This window comes from Oncorhynchus tshawytscha, linkage group LG18 (assembly GCF_018296145.1).
Source record: "Oncorhynchus tshawytscha isolate Ot180627B linkage group LG18, Otsh_v2.0, whole genome shotgun sequence".
Taxonomy (NCBI): Eukaryota; Metazoa; Chordata; class Actinopteri; order Salmoniformes; family Salmonidae; genus Oncorhynchus; species Oncorhynchus tshawytscha.
The window spans coordinates 39,863,303-39,884,465 of NC_056446.1; the positions used below are offsets into that span (position 1 = coordinate 39,863,303).

General features: G+C 38.0%; 1 protein-coding gene across 1 annotated transcript; it reads left to right on the forward strand.

Annotated features, from left to right (window-relative positions):
• Positions 1–342: 342 nt before the first annotated feature.
• Positions 343–20,655, forward strand: LOC112235822 (leucine-rich repeat-containing protein 74A-like). Its single transcript, XM_042300546.1, has 11 exons — positions 343–517; positions 1,624–1,823; positions 2,083–2,190; positions 10,613–10,706; positions 10,798–10,847; positions 11,019–11,100; positions 11,656–11,741; positions 12,808–13,002; positions 13,806–13,901; positions 14,392–14,532; positions 20,545–20,655. Exons 1-11 carry the CDS (start codon positions 343–345, stop codon positions 20,653–20,655), a joined length of 1,338 nt encoding a protein of 445 aa, XP_042156480.1.
• The last annotated feature ends 508 nt before the right edge of the window (positions 20,656–21,163 follow it).

Here is a 21,163-nt window from a genome sequence, read left to right on the forward strand (position 1 = left end):
TTACATACTAATTTTGAATGAATTACACTACCACAAAACCATACAGGGCAGTAACATGGATCAGAGATACTTCCCCCTTTCTCCCTCCTGTTACTAGTGTGGTCTTAGTGAGGTGCTGAAGGCAAGGGTAGCAGAGTTGGGGTTAAGTAGAATTGAAGGCAGTCAATTCAGGAAGTAAACTGAAAATCCAATTCAATCATATGTTTTGTTGTTGTATATTTTCAATGAATTCTAAATAATCTGAAAGTAGAAGCTGTTTATACATTTTTTAAACATTTATCCAATCACTTCCTGAATTGATTGCCTTCAATTTCTTATTGACCCCAAACATGAAAAGCAGTGATGTCTCAGAGCGAGGGGGAGGTGCTGGCTCTACCGGCCCCAGAGAACAGGGAGGAGGAGACGGTGGGGTCGGACAAGGTTTTGGATGGTCTGGGCCAAGAGGAGAGCCCAGACTCAACCCCAGCAGAGCAGCCTGACAGTGGGGACCAGTGGGACACAGACTTGGAGGCTGATGGTACTACTGGAGCTGTGTGTGTGTGTGTGTGTGTGTGTGTGTGTGTGTGTGTGTGTGTGTGTGTGTGTGTGTGTGTGTGTGTGTGTGTGTGTGTGTGTGTGTGTGTGTGTGTGTGTGTGTGTGTGTGTGTGTGTGTGTGTGAGAAAGAGGGAGGGAGGGAGGGAGGGAGGGAGAGAGATGTGTGAGTGTGTTTTTGTGTGTGTGAGTGAGTGAGTGTGTGTGTATTTCACCAAACACTACAGTATATACCTTTTTACGTTTTCAAAACACCACAGTACATGAAATGTGACTTTTTAATTGCTTTTCAGGGATTCTCCATGTCTGCCTTTGGTCCAGTAACCATCTCCTCTCCTCTCCTCCTCTCTCTTCTAATATCCTCCTCTCCTCTACTTTCCTTTTCTCTCCTCTGCCTTCTCATTTTCTCTCCTCCCTCTCATCTCCTCTCTCTCCTCTCCTCTCCTCTCCTCTCCTCTCCTCTCCTCTCCTCTCCTCTCCTCTCCTCTCCTCTCCTCTCTCTCCTCTCCTCCTCTCCTCTCCTCTCCTCTCCTCTCCTCTCCTCTCCTCTCCTCTCCTCTCCTCTCCTCTCCTCTCCTCTCCTCTCCCTCTCCTCCTCTTTTTCTCTTCCCCTATCCTCTCTCCTCCTTTCCTCTCCTCTCATCTTCCCCCTCTCTTTTCCTCTCCTCATCTCCTTTCCTCTCCTGGCCTGTCCCTCCTCTCCTTTCCTCCTCTCCTCTCCCCCTCTTCCCCTTTCCTCTCCTCCTCCTCCTCTCCTTTCCCCCCTCCTTTCATCTCCTTTCATCTCCTCTACTCTCCTCTCCCTCCTCTCTTTGCCTCCCCCTCCTCTCCCCCTATTTTCCCCTCTTCTCACCTCCCCCTTTCCTTTCCTCTCCTCTCCTCTCCCTTCCTCTCATTTAATTGACTCTCCTTTCCTCTCCTCTCCCGAACTCCTCTCTTTTCCACCTCTCTTTTGCTCTCCTTTCCTCACCTCTCCTGTCCCCCTCTCTTCTCCTCCCTCTCCTCTGCTTTCCTTTCCCCTCCCTCCCTTCTCCTCTCCTCTCTTCCCTCCCCCTCCATTTCCTCTTGTTTCCTCTCCTCTCATCCTCCAGAGCTGGATAGGAGAGACAGGCTGGTCTCCCCTACAGAGCTCTACCTGGTGGCCTGTCGTCTGACGGCTGTGATCCCCTGCTCCTACGTCCTCCGTCAGCTAGCCTCCACCACCTTGGACCTCAACGAGCAGAGCACCCTGGACCTCAACCATCATGGCCTGGGACCGCTGGGGGCTAAAGCCCTGGCCATCACCCTCCTGGTGAGTAGAATGAACCCTCCACCATGGGGTTGGGATAAAGAGACTGGGAAGCTGTCGTTTAATTTTGATACTTTCAAGCCTAGGCCTCAAAAATACTTGACATATACCGACCATCTATCTGTATAGCAGACTGGCACCATGGAGTTATAATGTTAGTGCTGCAGAGATCTCTTGTTATGCTCATCGAGGGTTGGTGGTATGTTGACTGTAGGGAGATACAGTAGATAACTTGGTTGTATCTGTATGTGTTGCCATATAGAGCGACGTGCAGATCAGTAACCTGGAGCTGAAGGACAACTACCTTCTGGCTGAGGGGACTGGCTACCTCATGGAGATGTTCAAGGAGAACTTTACTATTCAGAGTCTAGTACGTATAGAATAGTATTATAGAATAGCATTATAGAATAGTATTATAGAATAGTATTATAGTATTATAGAATAGTATTATAGTATTATAGAATAGTATTATAGAATAGTACCTCATGGAGATGTTCAAGGAGAACTTTACTATTCAGAGTCTAGTACGTATAGAATAGTATTATAGAATAGCATTATAGAATAGTATTATAGAATAGTATTATAGTATTATAGAATAGTAGTATAGTATTATAGAATAGTATTATAGTATTCTATAATAGTATTATAGAATAGTATTATAGAATAGTAGTATAGTATTATAGAACAGTATTATAGAATAGTATTAAAGAATAGTACCTCATGGAGATGTTCAAGGAGAACTTTACTATTCAGAGTCTAGTACGTATAGTATTCTATAATAGTATTACAGAATAGTATTATAGAATAGTATTATAGTATTAAAGAATAGTATTATAGTATTATAGAATAGTATTATAGAATAGTATTATAGAATAGTAGTATAGTATTATAGAATAGTAGTATAGTATTATAGAATAGTAGTATAGTATTATAGAATAGTATTATAGAATAGTATTAAAGAATAGTACCTCATGGAGATGTTCAAGGAGAACTTTACTATTCAGAGTCTAGTACGTATAGAATAGTATTATAGAATAGCATTATAGAATAGTATTATAGAATAGTATTATAGAATAGTATTATAGTATTATAGAATAGTATTATAGTATTCTATAATAGTATTATAGAATAGTATTATAGAATAGTAGTATGGTATTATAGAATAGTATTATAGAATAGTATTAAAGAATAGTACCTCATGGAGATGTTCAAGGAGAACTTTACTATTCAGAGTCTAGTACGTATAGAATAGTATTATAGAATATAGAATATTATAGAATAGTATTATAGAATAGTATTATAGAATAGTATTATAGTATTATAGAATAGTATTATAGTATTATAGTATTATAGAATCGTATTATAGAATAGCATTATAGAATAGCATTACAGAATAGTATTATAGAATAGTATTATAGTATTATAGAATAGTATTATAGAATAGTATTATAGAATAGCATTATAGAATAGCATTATAGTATTATAGAATAGTGTTATAGAATAGTATTATAGAATAGCATTATAGAATAGCATTATAGTATTATAGAATAGTATTATAGAATAGCATTATAGAATAGCATTATAGTATTATAGAATAGTATTATAGAATAGCATTATAGAATAGCATTATAGAATAACATTATAGTATTATAGAATAGTATTATAGAATAGCATTATAGAATAGCATTATAGTATTATAGAATAGTATTATAGAATAGCATTATAGAATAGCATTATAGAATAGCATTATAGTATTATAGAATAGTATTATAGAATAGAACTATAGAATAGCATTATAGTATTACAGAATAGTATTATAGAATAGCATTATAGAATAGCATTATAGTATTATAGAATAGTAGTATAGTATTATAGAATAGAATTATAGAATAGTATTAATGAATAATACCTCATGGAGATGTTCAAGGAGAACTTTACTCTTCAGAGTCTAGTACGTATAGAATAGTATTATAGAATAGCATTATAGAATAGTATTATAGAATAGTATTATAGTATTATAGAATAGTATTATAGTATTATAGAATAGTATTATAGTATTATAGAATAGTATTATAGTATAATAGTATTATAGAATAGTAGTATAGTATTATAGAATAGTAGTATAGTATTATAGAACAGTATTATAGAATAGTATTAAAGAATAGTACCTCATGGAGATGTTCAAGGAGAACTTTACTATTCAGAGTCTAGTACGTATAGTATTCTATAATAGTATTACAGAATAGTATTATAGAATAGTATTATAGTATTAAAGAATAGTATTACAGTATTATAGAATAGTATTATAGAACAGTATTATAGAATAGTAGTATAGTATTATAGAATAGTAGTATAGTATTATAGAACAGTATTATAGAATAGTATTAAAGAATAGTACCTCATGGAGATGTTCAAGGAGAACTTTACTATTCAGAGTCTAGTACGTGTAGCATTATAGAATAGTATTATAGAATAGTATTATAGAATAGTATTATAGTATTATAGAATAGTATTATAGTATTCTATAATAGTATTATAGAATAGTATTATAGAATAGTAGTATGGTATTATAGAATAGTATTATAGAATAGTATTAAAGAATAGTACCACATGGAGATGTTCAAGGAGAACTTTACTATTCAGAGTCTAGTACGTATAGAATAGTATTATAGAATAGCATTATAGAATAGTATTATAGAATAGTATTATAGAATAGTATTATAGTATTATAGAATAGTATTATAGAATAGTATTATAGTATTATAGAATCGTATTATAGAATAGCATTATAGAATAGCATTACAGAATAGTATTATAGAATAGTATTATAGTATTATAGAATAGTATTATAGAATAGCATTATAGAATAGCATTATAGTATTATAGAATAGTGTTATAGAATAGTATTATAGAATAGCATTATAGAATAGCATTATAGTATTATAGAATCGTATTATAGAATAGCATTATAGAATAGCATTACAGAATAGCATTATAGAATAGCATTATAGTATTATAGAATAGTGTTATAGAATAGTATTATAGAATAGCATTATAGAATAGCATTATAGTATTATAGAATAGTATTATAGAATAGTAGTATGGTATTATAGAATAGTATTATAGAATAGCATTATAGAATAGCATTATAGTATTATGGAATAGTATTATAGAATAGCATTATAGAATAGCATTATAGTATTATAGAATAGTATTATAGAATAGCATTATAGAATAGCATTATAGAATAGCATTATAGTATTATAGAATAGTATTATAGAATAGCATAATAGTATTACAGAATAGTATTATAGAATAGCATTATAGAATAGCATTATAGTATTATAGAATAGTAGTATAGTATTATAGAATAGTATTATAGAATAGTATTAAAGAATAATACCTCATGGAGATGTTCAAGGAGAACTTTACTATTCAGAGTCTAGTACGTATAGAATAGTATTATAGAATAGCATTATAGAATAGTATTATAGAATAGTATTATAGTATTATAGAATAGTATTATAGTATTATAGAATAGTATTATAGAATAGTATTATAGAATAGCATTATAGAATAGTATTACAGAATAGTATTATAGTATTATAGAATTGTATTAGAGTATTATAGAATAGTATTATAGAATAGTATTATAGTATTATAGAATAGTATTATAGAATAGTATTATAGTATTATAGAATAGTATTATAGAATAGTATTATAGTATTATAGAATAGTATTATAGAATACTATTAAAGAATAGTATTATAGAATATTATTATAGAATAGTATTATAGAATATTATTATAGAATAGTATTATAGAATAGTATTATAGAATAGTATTATAGAATACTATTAAAGAATAGTATTATAGAATATTATTATAGAATAGTATTATAGAATATTATTATAGAATAGTATTATAGTATTATAGAATAGTATTATAGAATAGTATTATAGAATAGTATTACAGAATAGTATTATAGAATAGTATTATATTATTAAAGAATAGTATTATAGAATAGTATTATAGTATTATAGAATAGTATTATAGAATAGTATTATATTATTAAAGAATAGTATTATATAATAGTATTATAGAATACTATTAAAGAATAGTATTATAGAATATTATTGTAGAATAGTATTATAGAAAATTATTATAGAATAGTATTATAGAATAGTATTATAGAATAGTATTACAGAATAGTATTATAGAATAGTATTATATTATTAAAGAATAGTATTATAGAATAGTATTATAGTATTATAGAATAGTATTATAGAATAGTATTATATTATTAAGGAATAGTATTATAGAATAGTATTGCATGGTTATCTTTATGGGTAAAGCCTTCCCAGAAGAGTGGATGCTGTTATAGCAGCAAAGGGGGGACCAACTCCATATTAATGCCCATGATTTTGGAATGAGATGTTAGACGAGCAGGTGTCTACATACCTTTGGTCATGCAGTGTATACGTCTCTGGTTTCTACCAGTGTTATATAATTTCCTCCACCAGAGGGTAACATAGCCTAGGTTACCAATGCCAGAGCCATGACATCAAAGCAAGTTTACTTGAGTTTGTGATTTCCAATTCGTTTTTATTTCTATTCGTTTTTAGATTTTTATTAGGAATTCAGTTTAGTTTCAGTTCGTTTTCAGACTTGATTTACTCGTTTTAATTCAGTTTCAGTTCTATAAAAACATATCTATTTCGTTTTTATATTATTTAGCTTCAGTTCTAGATTATGGATAGGAGGCTAGGAGCAATGCATATATGTTGTAGACCTGTAGCAGGGCTACTGCAGTACTATTTATTAATGTGTTGTAGACCTATAGCAGGGGTACTGCAGTACTATTTATTAATGTGTTGTAGACCTATAGCAGGGGTATTCCAGTACTATTTATTAATGTGTTGTAGACCTATAGCAGGGGTATTCCAGTACTATTTATTAATGTGTTGTAGACCTATAGCAGGGGTACTGCAGTACTATTTATTAATGTGTTGTAGACCTATAGCAGGGGTATTCCAGTACTATTTATTAATGTATTGTAGACCTATAGCAGGGGTATTTCAGTACTATTTATTAATGTGTTGTAGACCTATAGCTTGGACCATGTTAGTTTGTTGTTGATCTGGACGCCAAGGAACTTGAAGCTCTCAACCTGCTCCACTGCAGCCCCATCGATGAGAATGGGGGCGTGCTCGGTCCTCTTATTCCTGTCGTCCACAATCATCTCCTTAGTTTTGATCACGTTGAGGTATAGGAAGTTGTTGTCCTTGCATCACATGGTCAGGTCTCTGACCTCCTCCCTATAGGCTGTCTCATCGTTGTCAGTGATCAGGCCTAACACTGTTGTGTCATACACACGTTTAGCAGATGTTAATGCGAGTGTAGCAAAATGTTTGTGATTCTATTTCCGACTATGCAGTAAGAGGGCTGAGAACGCACCCTTGTAGGGCCCCAGTGTTGAGGATCAGCGGGGATTCCTACCTTCCTATTCCTACCCTACCTTCACCACCTGGAGGCGGCCCGTCAGAAAGTCCAGGACCCAGTTGCACAGGGCGGGGTCGAGACCCAGGGTCTCGAGCTTAATGACGAGTTTGGAGTTACTATGGTGTTAGTCTCTCAAAGCACTTCATGATGACAGAAGTCATTGCAATGGGACGGCAGTCATTTAGTTCAGTTACCTTAGCTTTCTTGGGAACAGGAACAATGGTGGCCATCTTGAAACATGTGGGGACAACAGACTGGGACAGGGATTGATTGAATATATCCGTAAACACACCAGCCAGCTGGTCTGCGCATGTTCTGAGGACGCGGCTAGGGATGCCATCTGGGCCAGCAGCCTTGCGAGGGTTACCACGTTTAAATGTTCTACTTACGTTTGCCACGGAGAAGGAGAGCCCACAGGCTTTGGTAGCGGGCCATGTCAATGGCACTGTATTGTCCTCGAGCAAAGAAGTTGTTTAATTTGTCTGGGAGCAAGATGTAAATGTCCGCAACGAGGCTGGTTTTCTGTTTGTAATCCGTGACTGACTGTAGGCCCTGCCACATACGTCACGTGTTTGATCCATTGAATTGCGACTCTACTTTGTCTCTATACTGATGCTTTGATTGCCTTGCAGAGGGAATAGCTGCACTGTTTGTATTCAGTCATGTTACCAGACACCTTGCCCTGATTAAAAGCGATGGTTCGCACTTTCAGTTTTACACGAATGCTGCCATCAATCCACGGTTTCTGGTTAGGGAAGGATTTAATAGTCACAGTGGGTACGACATCTCCGATGCATTGCTAATAAACTCGCTCACCGAGTCAGCGAATACATCAATGTTGTTGTCTGAGACTATCCGGAACATATCCCAGTCCACGTGATCGAAGCAATCTTGAAGCATGGAATCCGATTGGTCAGAACAGCGTTGTATTGACCTGAGCATGGGTGTTTCCTGTTTTGGTTTCTGTGTATAGGCTGGGAGCAACAAAATGGAGTCATGGTCAGATTTTCCGAAGGCAGGGCGGGGGTTGGCTTTGTATGCATCGCAGAAGTTCTCGTAGCAATAATCCAGAATGCTATCAGCTCGTGTCATGCATTCGATATGCTGATAGAATTTAGGAAGTCTTGTTCGCAGGTTAGCTTTGTTAAAATCCCAAGCTACAATAAATGCAGCCTCAGCATATGTGGTTTCCAGTTTACATATAGTCCAGTGAAGTTATTTCAGGGCCGACGAGGTATCTGCTTGCGGGGGGGGGGGGATCTACACGGCTGTGACTATTATCGATGAGAAATCTGTTAGAAGATAATGCGGTTGTAAGGAATTCTAGGTCAGGTGAACAAAAGGACTTGAGTTTCTGTATGTTTTGATTACACCATGAGTTGTTAATCATAAGGCATACACCCCACCCTTCTTCTTACCAGAGAGATATTTGTTTCTGTCGGCGCGATGCGTGTTGAAAGCGGGTGGCTGTACCGAATCTGACAATATTTCCTGAGTGAGCCATGTTTCAGTGAAACAGAGAATGTTACAATCTCTGATGTCTCTCTGGAAGACAACTCATGCCTTAATTTCGTCCACCTTGTTATCTAGAGATTGGACATTGGCGAGTAATATACTCGGAAGCGGTGGATGGTGTGCTCGCCTTCTGAGTCTGACCCTTAGGCCGCTCCGTCAGCCTCTCCTGCAGCGACCACACTGTTTTGGGTCGGTCGGCCTCTGGGATAAGATCGCATGTCCAGGGTGGAAGGTCTGAACAAAAGATCTGCGTGGGGAAAGTTGTATTCCTGGTCGTAATGACAGTAAATTGACATCGCTTTTAAATCCAATAGTTCTTCCCGGCTGTATGTAATAACACTTGAGATTTTCTGGTCTAACAATGTAAGAAATAGTACATAAAAAACAAATCGTTTTCTAAGGACCTGAAGCGAGGCTCTGTCGGCGCCATCTTTGAGGTTGATGTAAACATCTGAGTATAATGCTTGTATGGATGTCAACCCCAACATGTTTGTGTCATTGTCACCAATCAACTGCATTACAGTTAGAAACGACTGACTACCACCGATTTCTGTATGCTAGTTATGCTAACCAGTTTACACGAACGAGAGTTAGAATTTAACAGTCACTTCTAAACATGAAAAGGGACAACTTCTACATGTTACGCAGTCAAATACATTCAAATGGAACTTCAGTAACCACATTGCAGGCCTGTTACAAAACATAAATCGTGACGGATTACATGAATATACACTTTGTTAGATTAAATTTGTTATAAAGGTGTGCAAATCTGGTCAATGGCACGTCTGCGTTCCATTGAGTCCTTTACCCCACCTATTGGTGGCAGATTTTCATGCAAATATTCACATCCGCATTTTCCCACCAATGGTGTTTCCAGCAAACTGATTTGCTGCTGATAAAAATCAGTGTGTGATGACATAGTGCACACAGAATAAAAATCAGTGTGTGATGACGTAGTGCACACAGAATAAAAATCAGTGTGTGATGACATAGTGCACACAGAATAAAAATCAGTGTGTGATGATCATAATCATAATATATTTCATTTGTAGCGTAATAAATTGCATGGTTGAAACAGTTGTGCATCTTTTTTGGCATTGTATGCATGTAAGAAAACTGTGGCAAGACATCAGTAGGTTTATAATTGAACACATTTATGAAGATTTTACACTATTGTGGAGAGATGTACTGTTTGGATTCTTTACATACAATAGAAATAAGCTGAAACATTTTTCTGTAATTAATTTAATTATTCTTTTGGCCAAATTTCATATACACAAATGTAAATTTACAAACAGAAAACCACATTTTCGTACCCTACAAAAGGAAATTTAACTGTATTTTAAGACGGTTAAATGCTCTACTAACAAAAAAGCTGTTAGAATTGTAAGTATATGCATGTCCCTTAAGGTCCTTGTGTAATTGTAATGTGATATTGTACCCCATAGCCCCGCCCCCAGCCACGCCCCCAGCCCCGCCCCTAGCGCGATTGTCCATTGTTTGTAATCTATGTATGCTTGTGTTCCCTCATGTGCTTTATGTATTGATTTGTTGTTAATAAAAATAAAATACACATTTTAAAAAATGTTTAAAAAAATTGCATGGTTTCCGGAGTCGTAGTGGGAGGAGCACACACCATGTCACCACGTGACTCCAAGTTTACTTTGATTTGATGGTTATTATATTAATATTGTATTAATATGTGTCAAACCACGGCCCAATCCCAAATCAACCGATCTGTGTGTAGTGGCTGACAGGAAATGTGTCTTTTTCCAGAACCTCTCCAACAACCACCTCCAGTCAGCAGGATCTAAACACATCTGTAAAATGCTGTTAGACAATGTCTCCGTCAAATCAATCAACCTATCAGGTGCTGTATAGTTGTATCTATGGCCTACTGTATACACACACGTTGAGTCGTTGTCTCCATGTATGTAAACATTAAAGCTTTCCTCAAACAGGAAATGGGTTCGTCGACGCTGATGCCAAAAGGTTGGCTGACGCTCTGGCAGTAAGTTATGTTTTTATATCTGTCATGAATCACCAGGAGGGTGTTTCAAACAACACTAACAAAGAGCTACTGTAGAAATCTGGTAACTTTCCACAAATTCCCTGTTTTGTGTGTGTGTGGGGGGGGGGGCTAGCAGATTTGTGCAACCCTATGACTCTTCCCCTCCAACAGAACAACTACAGGCTGAAAGACCTGGACCTGAGTCACAACCAGTTCTGTGACACGGGAGGAGAACACCTGGGACAGATGCTAGGTAAGACTGTGGATGTGGCTGGATCGCATTAGTGGAAACCAAGACTGTTCTCAGGGCAGGTTTACGAGTAGAAGTTACTTTTCGTTGCAGGTTAGGATAACTTAAGCAGCAGGTTAATAAGAGAATTTACGTAGCAGGTTAGGAGAATTTAGATTAAGGTTTGTAAAAGGGATAGGGTTCGCTAAAATGCTACAATTGTCAACGACGCGCCGCCAACATATCTAGATACAACCTGCCCTGAGAACAGTCTTTGTTTCCACTATGCTGCGTCAATGTGTCTCTGTCAAATGGCACCCTATTCACTATTTAGTGCACTACATTTGACCAGGGCCCATATGGAATAGGGTGTCATTTGGGATGCATTGGGAGTGTTACTCCCATTACAGGTCCCGAGGGACACCTGTGAGTGCATGTTTCCTCTCCATACTTCTGATCAACAGCACTCAGTCTGATAATTGATGAATATGACATCTCGTCACTTTTGCCCGAATCAATTGTAAATTCCCTTTTTTTCCCAACTGATTTGTTGATTGGCCCGTTTTTCTTTCCTCTCAGCCAATAACGAGGGCCTGGAGATGCTGGACCTGAGCTGGAACCATTTGAGGATGAGTGGAGCCGTGACACTGTGTGCTGGACTAAAGGTAGTCTTAGTATTATCTGGCTAAAAGGCATAGCAACCTCTGCTGTCCACTCCTCTTCTGTGCCACAATCCCCTCCCCTATCCACCCTCCTCTCCCATCCTCCTCCCCTCCTCTCCCATCCTCTTCTCTAAATCTTCTCCCCTATCCACCCTCCTCTCTCCTCCTCTCTAAATCTCCTCTCCTCCCCTATCCACCCTCCTCTCCCATCCTCCCATCCAGTTATATCATGTAGCAGGTGATATCAGGTAACAGGTAATATCGCTAGCAGGTAATATGATGTAACAGGTGATAGATATCAGGTAACAGGTAATATCATAACCCTAAACCTTAGATCTGGATGAGTAAACTGGTATATGTATCTGGTCTCTGACACCCAAAGTCAATAAACTACTTTTAGTAGTAGTAAAATAAAATAAATAAATAAACAATAAAACAATAAAATGTGGAAAGTTATTATTTTTTGTTGTTGTGAAATACCCCTTCCATGGAGGTTTTCGTATTGATACAGAACAAGACAAACAGCAATGCATCTCCTAAGGGCCTTAACCAGGCTCTAAGGCACCTGTACCTGTCTGTACCACAGTCATAGCCATTCTTCTGAAAAAAAGGGTGAAAAATAAGTAATTTAAAAGAGGACCAGAACCTATGATATAAATAATCAAGTACTTGCGACTATAAAGTTATATCTGCAAAATGTACTGTATAATTTTGACATAATTAGTATTTTTCAAGTCCCAGATCTCAGAACTGTTTTGGTGTTGTCTTCCTCTTTCATGAACCAATAAGTATGTCACCTAACATACAATGACTTTTGATTGACAACACAGCATTGTGTGATTGGATTGCAGATAGTACAGTATAGCACCAAGTTAAAAGGTGTTTGAGCAGATAGTAAAGTATAACACCAAGTTAAAAGGTGTTTTTATCTGAAATGTCTCACATTGTAAATGACAACCTAAAGAGCAACTCTAAGTGAATAACACAATTTTTTTTGGACCAAAATGCCAGATAGAACATTATATTCCAACAAGAAATGACTAGACATCCCTCCCTTCCCCTCCTCCAGGTGAATGTAACCCTGAAGCAGTTGGACCTGTCCTGGAACGGGTTTGGCAGTGCCGGGGCGCAGGCTCTGGGGGAGGCCCTACGTTACAACAACACACTGGTGCACCTGGACCTCAGCAACAACCGGGTGTCAGATGAGGGCACCGCTCTGCTCTGTAACGGCCTGGCAGCTAACGACAGCCTCAGGATCCTACGGGTGGGTTTAGTTTAGTTTATTAGGATACTCATTAGTTGTTTCACATGCAGCAGCTACTCTTCCTGGTGTGGGTGCTTATGAATGCGTTACGTATGTGTTATGTATGGGGTTATAAATGTGTTATGAAGTCTCAGACGAGGGCACCACACTGCTCTGTAATGGCCTGGCAGCCAACGACAGCCTCAGGGTCCTCAGGGTAGGTGGCTGCTTCATAACGCATTCATAACACATTTATACAGCATTCATAACACATTCATAACACATTCATACAGCATTCATACAGCATCCATAACACATTCATAACACATTCATAACACATTCATAACACATTCATAACACATCCATAACACATTCATACAGCATTCATAACACATTCATAACACATTCATACAGCATCCATAACACATTCATACAGCATTCATACAGCATCCATAACACATTCATAACACATTCATAACACATTCATACAGCATTCATAACACATTCATAACACATTCATACAGCATCCATAACACATCCATAACACATTCATAACACATTCATAACACATTCATACAGCATTCATAACACATTCATAACAAATTCATAACACATTCATACAGCATCCATAACACATCCATAACACATTCATAACACATCCATAACACATTCATACAGCATCCATAAGCAGTACATAAGCAGTACATAAGCAGTACATAAGCAGTACATAAGCATGCCATAAATGACATACTCCCCCGCACATCAAATGTTCAGACAAGTGTAGACTAAAATTCAATGTAGTTTGATGTGCTTCCGTTGTACAGCTGGCCCATAACCCTTTAACCCAGCTGGGAGCTCTGACTCTACTCAACAGCGTCAGAAACAACCCCAAGTCAGCCCTGGAAGAGATTGACATCTCCGTGAGATACTTCAAACCACAACCATCAACTGTTTATCAGATTTGGTTTTGTTTGAGTTTTGTACGTGATTTTCCGCATGTGCGTCCCTGTGTGTGTGTGTGTATGTGTCCGTCCGTACCTGTGTGTGTGTGTATCCGTCTGTCCGTACCTGTGTGTGTGTGTCTGTCCGTACCTGTGTGTGTATCCGTCTGTCCGTACCTGTGTGTGTGTATATCCGTCCGTCCGTACCTGTGTGTGTGTGTGTGTGTGTCTGTCCGCCCGTACCTGTGTGTGTGTGTATCTGTCTGCCCGTGTGTGTGTGTGTGTGTGTGTGTGTGTGTGTATCCGCCTGTCCGTACCTGTGTGTGTGTGTGTGTCTGTCCGTACCTGTGTGTGTGTGTATCCGTCTGTCCGTACCTGTGCGTGTGTGTGTGTGTGTGTGTGTGTGTGTGTGTGTGTGTGTGTGTGTGTGTGTGTGTGTGTGTGTGTGTGTGTGTGTGTGTGTGTGTAGACGGTGCTGGTAAACGAGGCAATTGTGGAGCTGCTGGAGGCAGTGTGCCAGGACCATTCAGGTCTGAAGGTTCAGTACCAGGGGGTTACGGGCTCTATCACCAGGACCAAAAAACCCTGCATCGCACTTAACATCATACAGGTCAGTGTCAATTTAGTGATGAGCGAGACTTGGGAATATCGTAAAACAAGAGACACTGTTAGTTAGACTGAGACTGAGAACACTGTTAGTTAGACTGAGAACACTGTTAGACTGAGAACACTGTTAGACTGAGAACACTGTTAGTTAGACTGAGAACACTGTTAGACTGAGAACACTGTTAGTTAGACTGAGAACACTGTTAGTTAGACTGAGAACACTGTTAGTTAGACTGAGAACACTGTTAGACTGAGATCACTGTTAGACTGAGATCACTGTTAGACTGAGAACACTGTTAGTTAGACTGAGAACACTGTTAGACTGAGATCACTGTTAGACTGAGAACACTGTTAGTTAGACTGAGAACACTGTTAGTTAGACTGAGAACACTGTTAGTTAGACTGAGAACACTGTTAGTTAGACTGAGAACACTGTTAGACTGAGAACACTGTTAGTTAGACTGAGAACACTGTTAGTTAGACTGAGAACACTGTTAGACTGAGAACACTGTTAGTTAGACTGAGAACACTGTTAGACTGAGAACACTGTTAGTTAGACTGAGAACACTGTTAGACTGAGAACACTGTTAGTTAGACTGAGAACACTGTTAGACTGAGAACACTGTTAATTAGACTGAGAACACTGTTAGACTGAGAACACTGTTAGACTGAGAACACTGTTAGTTAGACTGAGAACACTGTTAATTACTGAGAACACTGTTAATTAGACTGAGAACATGGATAGACTGAGAACACTGTTAGACTGAGAACACTGTTAATTAGACTGAGAACACTGTTAGACTGAGAACACTGTTAGTTAGACTGAGAACACTGTTAGACTGAGAACACTGTTAGACTGAGAACACTGTTAGTTAGACTGAGAACATGGTTAGACTGAGAACACTGTTAGCCTGAGAACACTGTTAGTTAGACTGAGAACACTGTTAATTAGACTGAGAACACTGTTAATTAGACTGAGAACATGGTTAGACTGAGAACACTGTTAGACTGAGAACACTGTTAATTAGACTGAGAACACTGTTAGACTGAGAACACTGTTAGACTGAGAACACTGTTAGTTAGACTGAGAACACTGTTAGACTGAGAACACTGTTAGACTGAGAACACTGTTTGTTAGACTGAGAACACTGTTAATTAGACTGAGAACACTGTTAGACTGAGAACACTGTTAATTAGATTGAGAACACTGTTAGACTGAGAACACTGTTTGTTAGACTGAGAACACTGTTAGTTAGACTGAGAACACTGTTTGTTAGACTGAGAACACTGTTAGACTGAGAACACTGTTAGTTAGACTGAGATCACTGTTAGTTAGACTGAGAACATGGTTAGACTGAGAACACTGTTAGCCTGAGAACACTGTTAGTTAGACTGAGAACACTGTTAGACTGAGAACACTGTTAGTTAGACTGAGAACACTGTTAATTAGATTGAGAACACTGTTAGTTAGACTGAGAACACCGTTCGTTCGACTGAGAACACTTAATTAGACTGAGAACACTGTTAGTTAGACTGAGAACACTGTTAGACTGAGATCACTGTTAGACTGAGATCACTGTTAGACTGAGAACACTGTTAGTTAGACTGAGAACACTGTTAGACTGAGATCACTGTTAGTTAGACTGAGAACACTGTTAGTTAGACTGAGAACACTCTTAGACTGAGAACACTGTTAATTAGACTGAGAACACTGTTAATTAGTTGAGAACACTGTTAGACTGAGAACACTGTTAGTTAGACTGAGAACACTGTTAGTTAGACTGAGAACACTGTTAATTAGACTGAGAACACTGTTAGACTGAGAACACTGTTAATTAGACTGAGAACACTGTTAGACTGAGAACACTGTTAATTAGACTGAGAACACTGTTAGACTGAGAACACTGTTAGACTGAGAACACTGTTAGTTAGACTGAGATCACTGTTAGACTGAGAACACTGTTAGACTGAAACACTGTTTGTTAGACTGAGAACACTGTTAATTAGACTGAGAACACTGTTAGACTGAGAACACTGTTAATTAGATTGAGAACACTGTTAGACTGAGAACACTGTTTGTTAGACTGAGAACACTGTTAGTTAGACTGAGAACACTGTTAGACTGAGAACACTGTTAGTTAGACTGAGATCACTGTTAATTAGACTGAGAACACTGTTAGACTGGAACACTGTTAAACTGAGAACACTGTTAGTTAGACTGAGAACACTGTTAGTTAGACTGAGAACACTGTTAGACTGAGAACACTGTTAAACTGAGAACACTGTTAGTTAGACTGAGAACACTGTTAGTTAGACTGAGAACACTGTTAGTTAGACTGAGAACACTGTTAGTCTGAGAACACTGTTAGTTAGACTGAGAACACTGTTAGTTAGACTGAGAACACTGTTAGACTGAGAACACTGTTAGTTAGACTGAGAACACTGTTAGCCTGAGAACACTGTTAGACTGAGAACACTGTTAGACTGAGAACACTGTTAGTTAGACTGAGAACACTGTTAGTTAGACTGAGAACACTGTTAGACTGAGAACACTGTTAAACTGAGAACACTGTTAGTTAGACTGAGAACACTGTTAGACTGAGATCACTGTTAAACTGAGAACACTGTTAATTAGACTGAGAACACTGTTAATTAGACTGAGAACATGGATAGACTGAGAACACTGTTAGACTGAGAACACTGTTAATTAGACTGAGAACACTGTTAGACTGAGAACACTGTTAGTTAGACTGAGAACACTGTTAGACTGAGAACACTGTTAGACTGAGAACACTGTTAGTTAGACTGAGAACATGGTTAGACTGAGAACACTGTTAGCCTGAGAACACTGTTAGTTAGACTGAGAACACTGTTAATTAGACTGAGAACACTGTTAATTAGACTGAGAACACTGTTAGTTAGACTGAGAACACTGTTAATTAGACTGAGAACACTGTTAGACTGAGAACACTGTTAATTAGACTGAGAACACTGTTAGACTGAGAACACTGTTAGACTGAGAACACTGTTAGTTAGACTGAGATCACTGTTAGACTGAGAACACTGTTAGACTGAGAACACTGTTTGTTAGACTGAGAACACTGTTAATTAGACTGAGAACACTGTTAGACTGAGAACACTGTTAATTAGATTGAGAACACTGTTAGACTGAGAACACTGTTTGTTAGACTGAGAACACTGTTAGTTAGACTGAGAACACTGTTAATTAGACTGAGAACACTGTTAGACTGAGAACACTGTTAGTTAGACTGAGAACACTGTTAGTTAGACTGAGAACATGGTTAGACTGAGAACACTGTTAGCCTGAGAACACTGTTAGTTAGACTGAGAACACTGTTAGACTGAGAACACTGTTAGTTAGACTGAGAACACTGTTAATTAGATTGAGAACACTGTTAGTTAGACTGAGAACACTGTTAGTTCGACTGAGAACACTTAATTAGACTGAGAACACTGTTAGTTAGACTGAGAACACTGTTAGTTAGACTGAGAACACTGTTAGACTGAGAACACTGTTAGTTAGACTGAGAACACTGTTAGTTAGACTGAGAACACTGTTAGACTGAGATCACTGTTAGTTAGACTGAGAACACTGTTAGTTAGACTGAGAACACTCTTAGACTGAGAACACTGTTAATTAGACTGAGAACACTGTTAATTAGACTGAGAACACTGTTAGACTGAGAACACTGTTAGTTAGACTGAGAACACTGTTAGTTAGACTGAGAACACTGTTAATTAGACTGAGAACACTGTTAGACTGAGAACACTGTTAATTAGACTGAGAACACTGTTAGACTGAGAACACTGTTAATTAGACTGAGAACATGGTTAGACTGAGAACACTGTTAGCCTGAGAACACTGTTAATTAGACTGAGAACACTGTTAATTAGACTGAGAACACTGTTAGACTGAGAACACTGTTTGTTAGACTGAGAACACTGTTAGTTAGACTGAGAACACTGTTAGACTGAGAACACTGTTAATTAGACTGAGAACACTGTTAGACTGAGAACACTGTTTGTTAGACTGAGAACACTGTTAGTTAGACTGAGAACACTGTTTGTTAGACTGAGAACACTGTTAGACTGAGAACACTGTTAGTTAGACTGAGATCACTGTTAGTTAGACTGAGAACACTGTTAGTTAGACTGAGAACACTGTTAGACTGAGAACACTGTTAGTTAGACTGAGAACACTGTTAGACTGAGAACACTGTTAGTTAGACTGAGAACACTGTTAGTTAGACTGAGAACACTGTTAGTTAGACTGAGAACACTGTTAGACTGAGAACACTGTTAGACTGAGAACACTGTTAGTTAGACTGAGAACACTGTTAGACTGAGAACACTGTTAGTTAGACTTAGAACACTGTTAGACTGAGAACACTGTTAGTTAGACTGAGAACACTGTTAGACTGAGATCACTGTTAGTTAGACTGAGAACACTGTTAGTTAGACTGAGAACACTGTTAGACTGAGAACACTGTTAATTAGACTGAGAACACTGTTAAGGATAAACATTAGACTGAGAACACTGTTAGACTGAGAACACTGTTAGTTAGACTGAGAACACTGTTAGTTAGACTGAGAACACTGTTAATTAGACTGAGAACACTGTTAGACTGAGAACACTGTTAATTAGACTGAGAACACTGTTAGACTGAGAACACTGTTAATTAGACTGAGAACACTGTTAGACTGAGAACACTGTTAGACTGAGAACACTGTTAGTTAGACTGAGATCACTGTTAGACTGAGAACACTGTTAGACTGAGAACACTGTTTGTTAGACTGAGAACACTGTTAATTAGACTGAGAACACTGTTAGACTGAGAACACTGTTAATTAGATTGAGAACACTGTTAGACTGAGAACACTGTTTGTTAGACTGAGAACACTGTTAGTTAGACTGAGAACACTGTTTGTTAGACTGAGAACACTGTTAGACTGAGAACACTGTTAGTTAGACTGAGAACACTGTTAGTTAGACTGAGAACACTGTTAGTTAGACTGAGAACACTGTTAGACTGAGAACACTGTTAGTTAGACTGAGAACACTGTTAGACTGAGAACACTGTTAGTTAGACTGAGAACACTGTTAGTTAGACTGAGAACACTGTTAGTTAGACTGAGAACACTGTTAGACTGAGAACACTTAATTAGACTGAGAACACTGTCAGTTAGACTGAGAACACTGTTAGTTAGACTGAGAACACTGTTAGTTAGACTGAGAACACTGTTAGACTGAGAACACTGTTAGTTAGACTGAGAACACTGTTAGACTGAGATCACTGTTAGTTAGACTGAGAACACTGTTAGTTAGACTGAGAACACTGTTAGACTGAGATCACTGTTAGTTAGACTGAGAACACTGTTAGTTAGACTGAGAACACTCTTAGACTGAGAACACTGTTAGTTAGACTGAGAACACTGTTAGTTAGACTGAGAACACTGTTAATTAGACTGAGAACACTGTTAGACTGAGAACACTGTTAGTTAGACTGAGAACACTGTTAGTTAGACTGAGAACACTGTTAATTAGACTGAGAACACTGTTAGTTAGACTGAGAACACTGTTCGTTCGACTGAGAACACTGTTAATTAGACTGAGAACACTGTTAGTTAGACTGAGAACACTGTTAGACTGAGATCACTGTTAGACTGAGATCACTGTTAGACTGAGAACACTGTTAGTTAGACTGAGAACACTGTTAGACTGAGATCACTGTTAGACTGAGATCACGGTTAGACTGAGAACACTGTTAGTTAGACTGAGAACACTGTTAGTTAGCCCAATAACTTTATTTTTCCCAAATTAACTTAATTTGTGGTGTCATTCAAGCAAGCCCATTGAAACCACACATTACATTCAACTACAAAAGCATAACTACATTTGGATTATTGATTTTTTTAAATGATTATACTGTATCTAGAACACAATAGCTCTATTTATCTTTGTGAATAACAAATGGCTTCAATGTATTTCCTGTAGGACTTCCTTGCAGAACGAAATGAGGGCCTGATAGAGTTGTTCCAGAGTTTGGATAAAGAGGGAACCATGGCTGTGAACAACAAGGAGTTCAGGAAGGCTGTGCAGGTCTGACGCCACGAGCAGCCCACTGAGACTGTTTCACAGTCTCACAAGTGATTGAACATGACTAGATCAATCAATCAACCAATCAACAAGATCAATCAACCAACCAATCAGTCAATGAATCAACAAATCAATTAATTAATATAAATTTGAATATGATGGTATAGATAACTATTTTGTTTGTGTATTGCAGCAAGCTAACATACCCCTGGATCAACATCAGCTGGAGTGGCTGATCCAGAACTTTGACAAGGACTGTACAGGCAGGATAAACTACAGGTGGGTTAGGCAGGATAAACTACAGGTGGGTCAGGCAGGATAAACTACAGGTGGGTTAGGCAGGATAAACTACAGGTGGGTTAGGCAGGATAAACAGGATAAACTCAGGTGGGTCAGGCAGGATAAACTAGGTGGGTCAGGCAGGATAAACTACAGGTGGGTCAGGCAGGATAAACTACAGGTGGGTTAGGCAGGATAAACTACAGGTGGGTCAGGCAGGATAAACTACAGGTGGGTT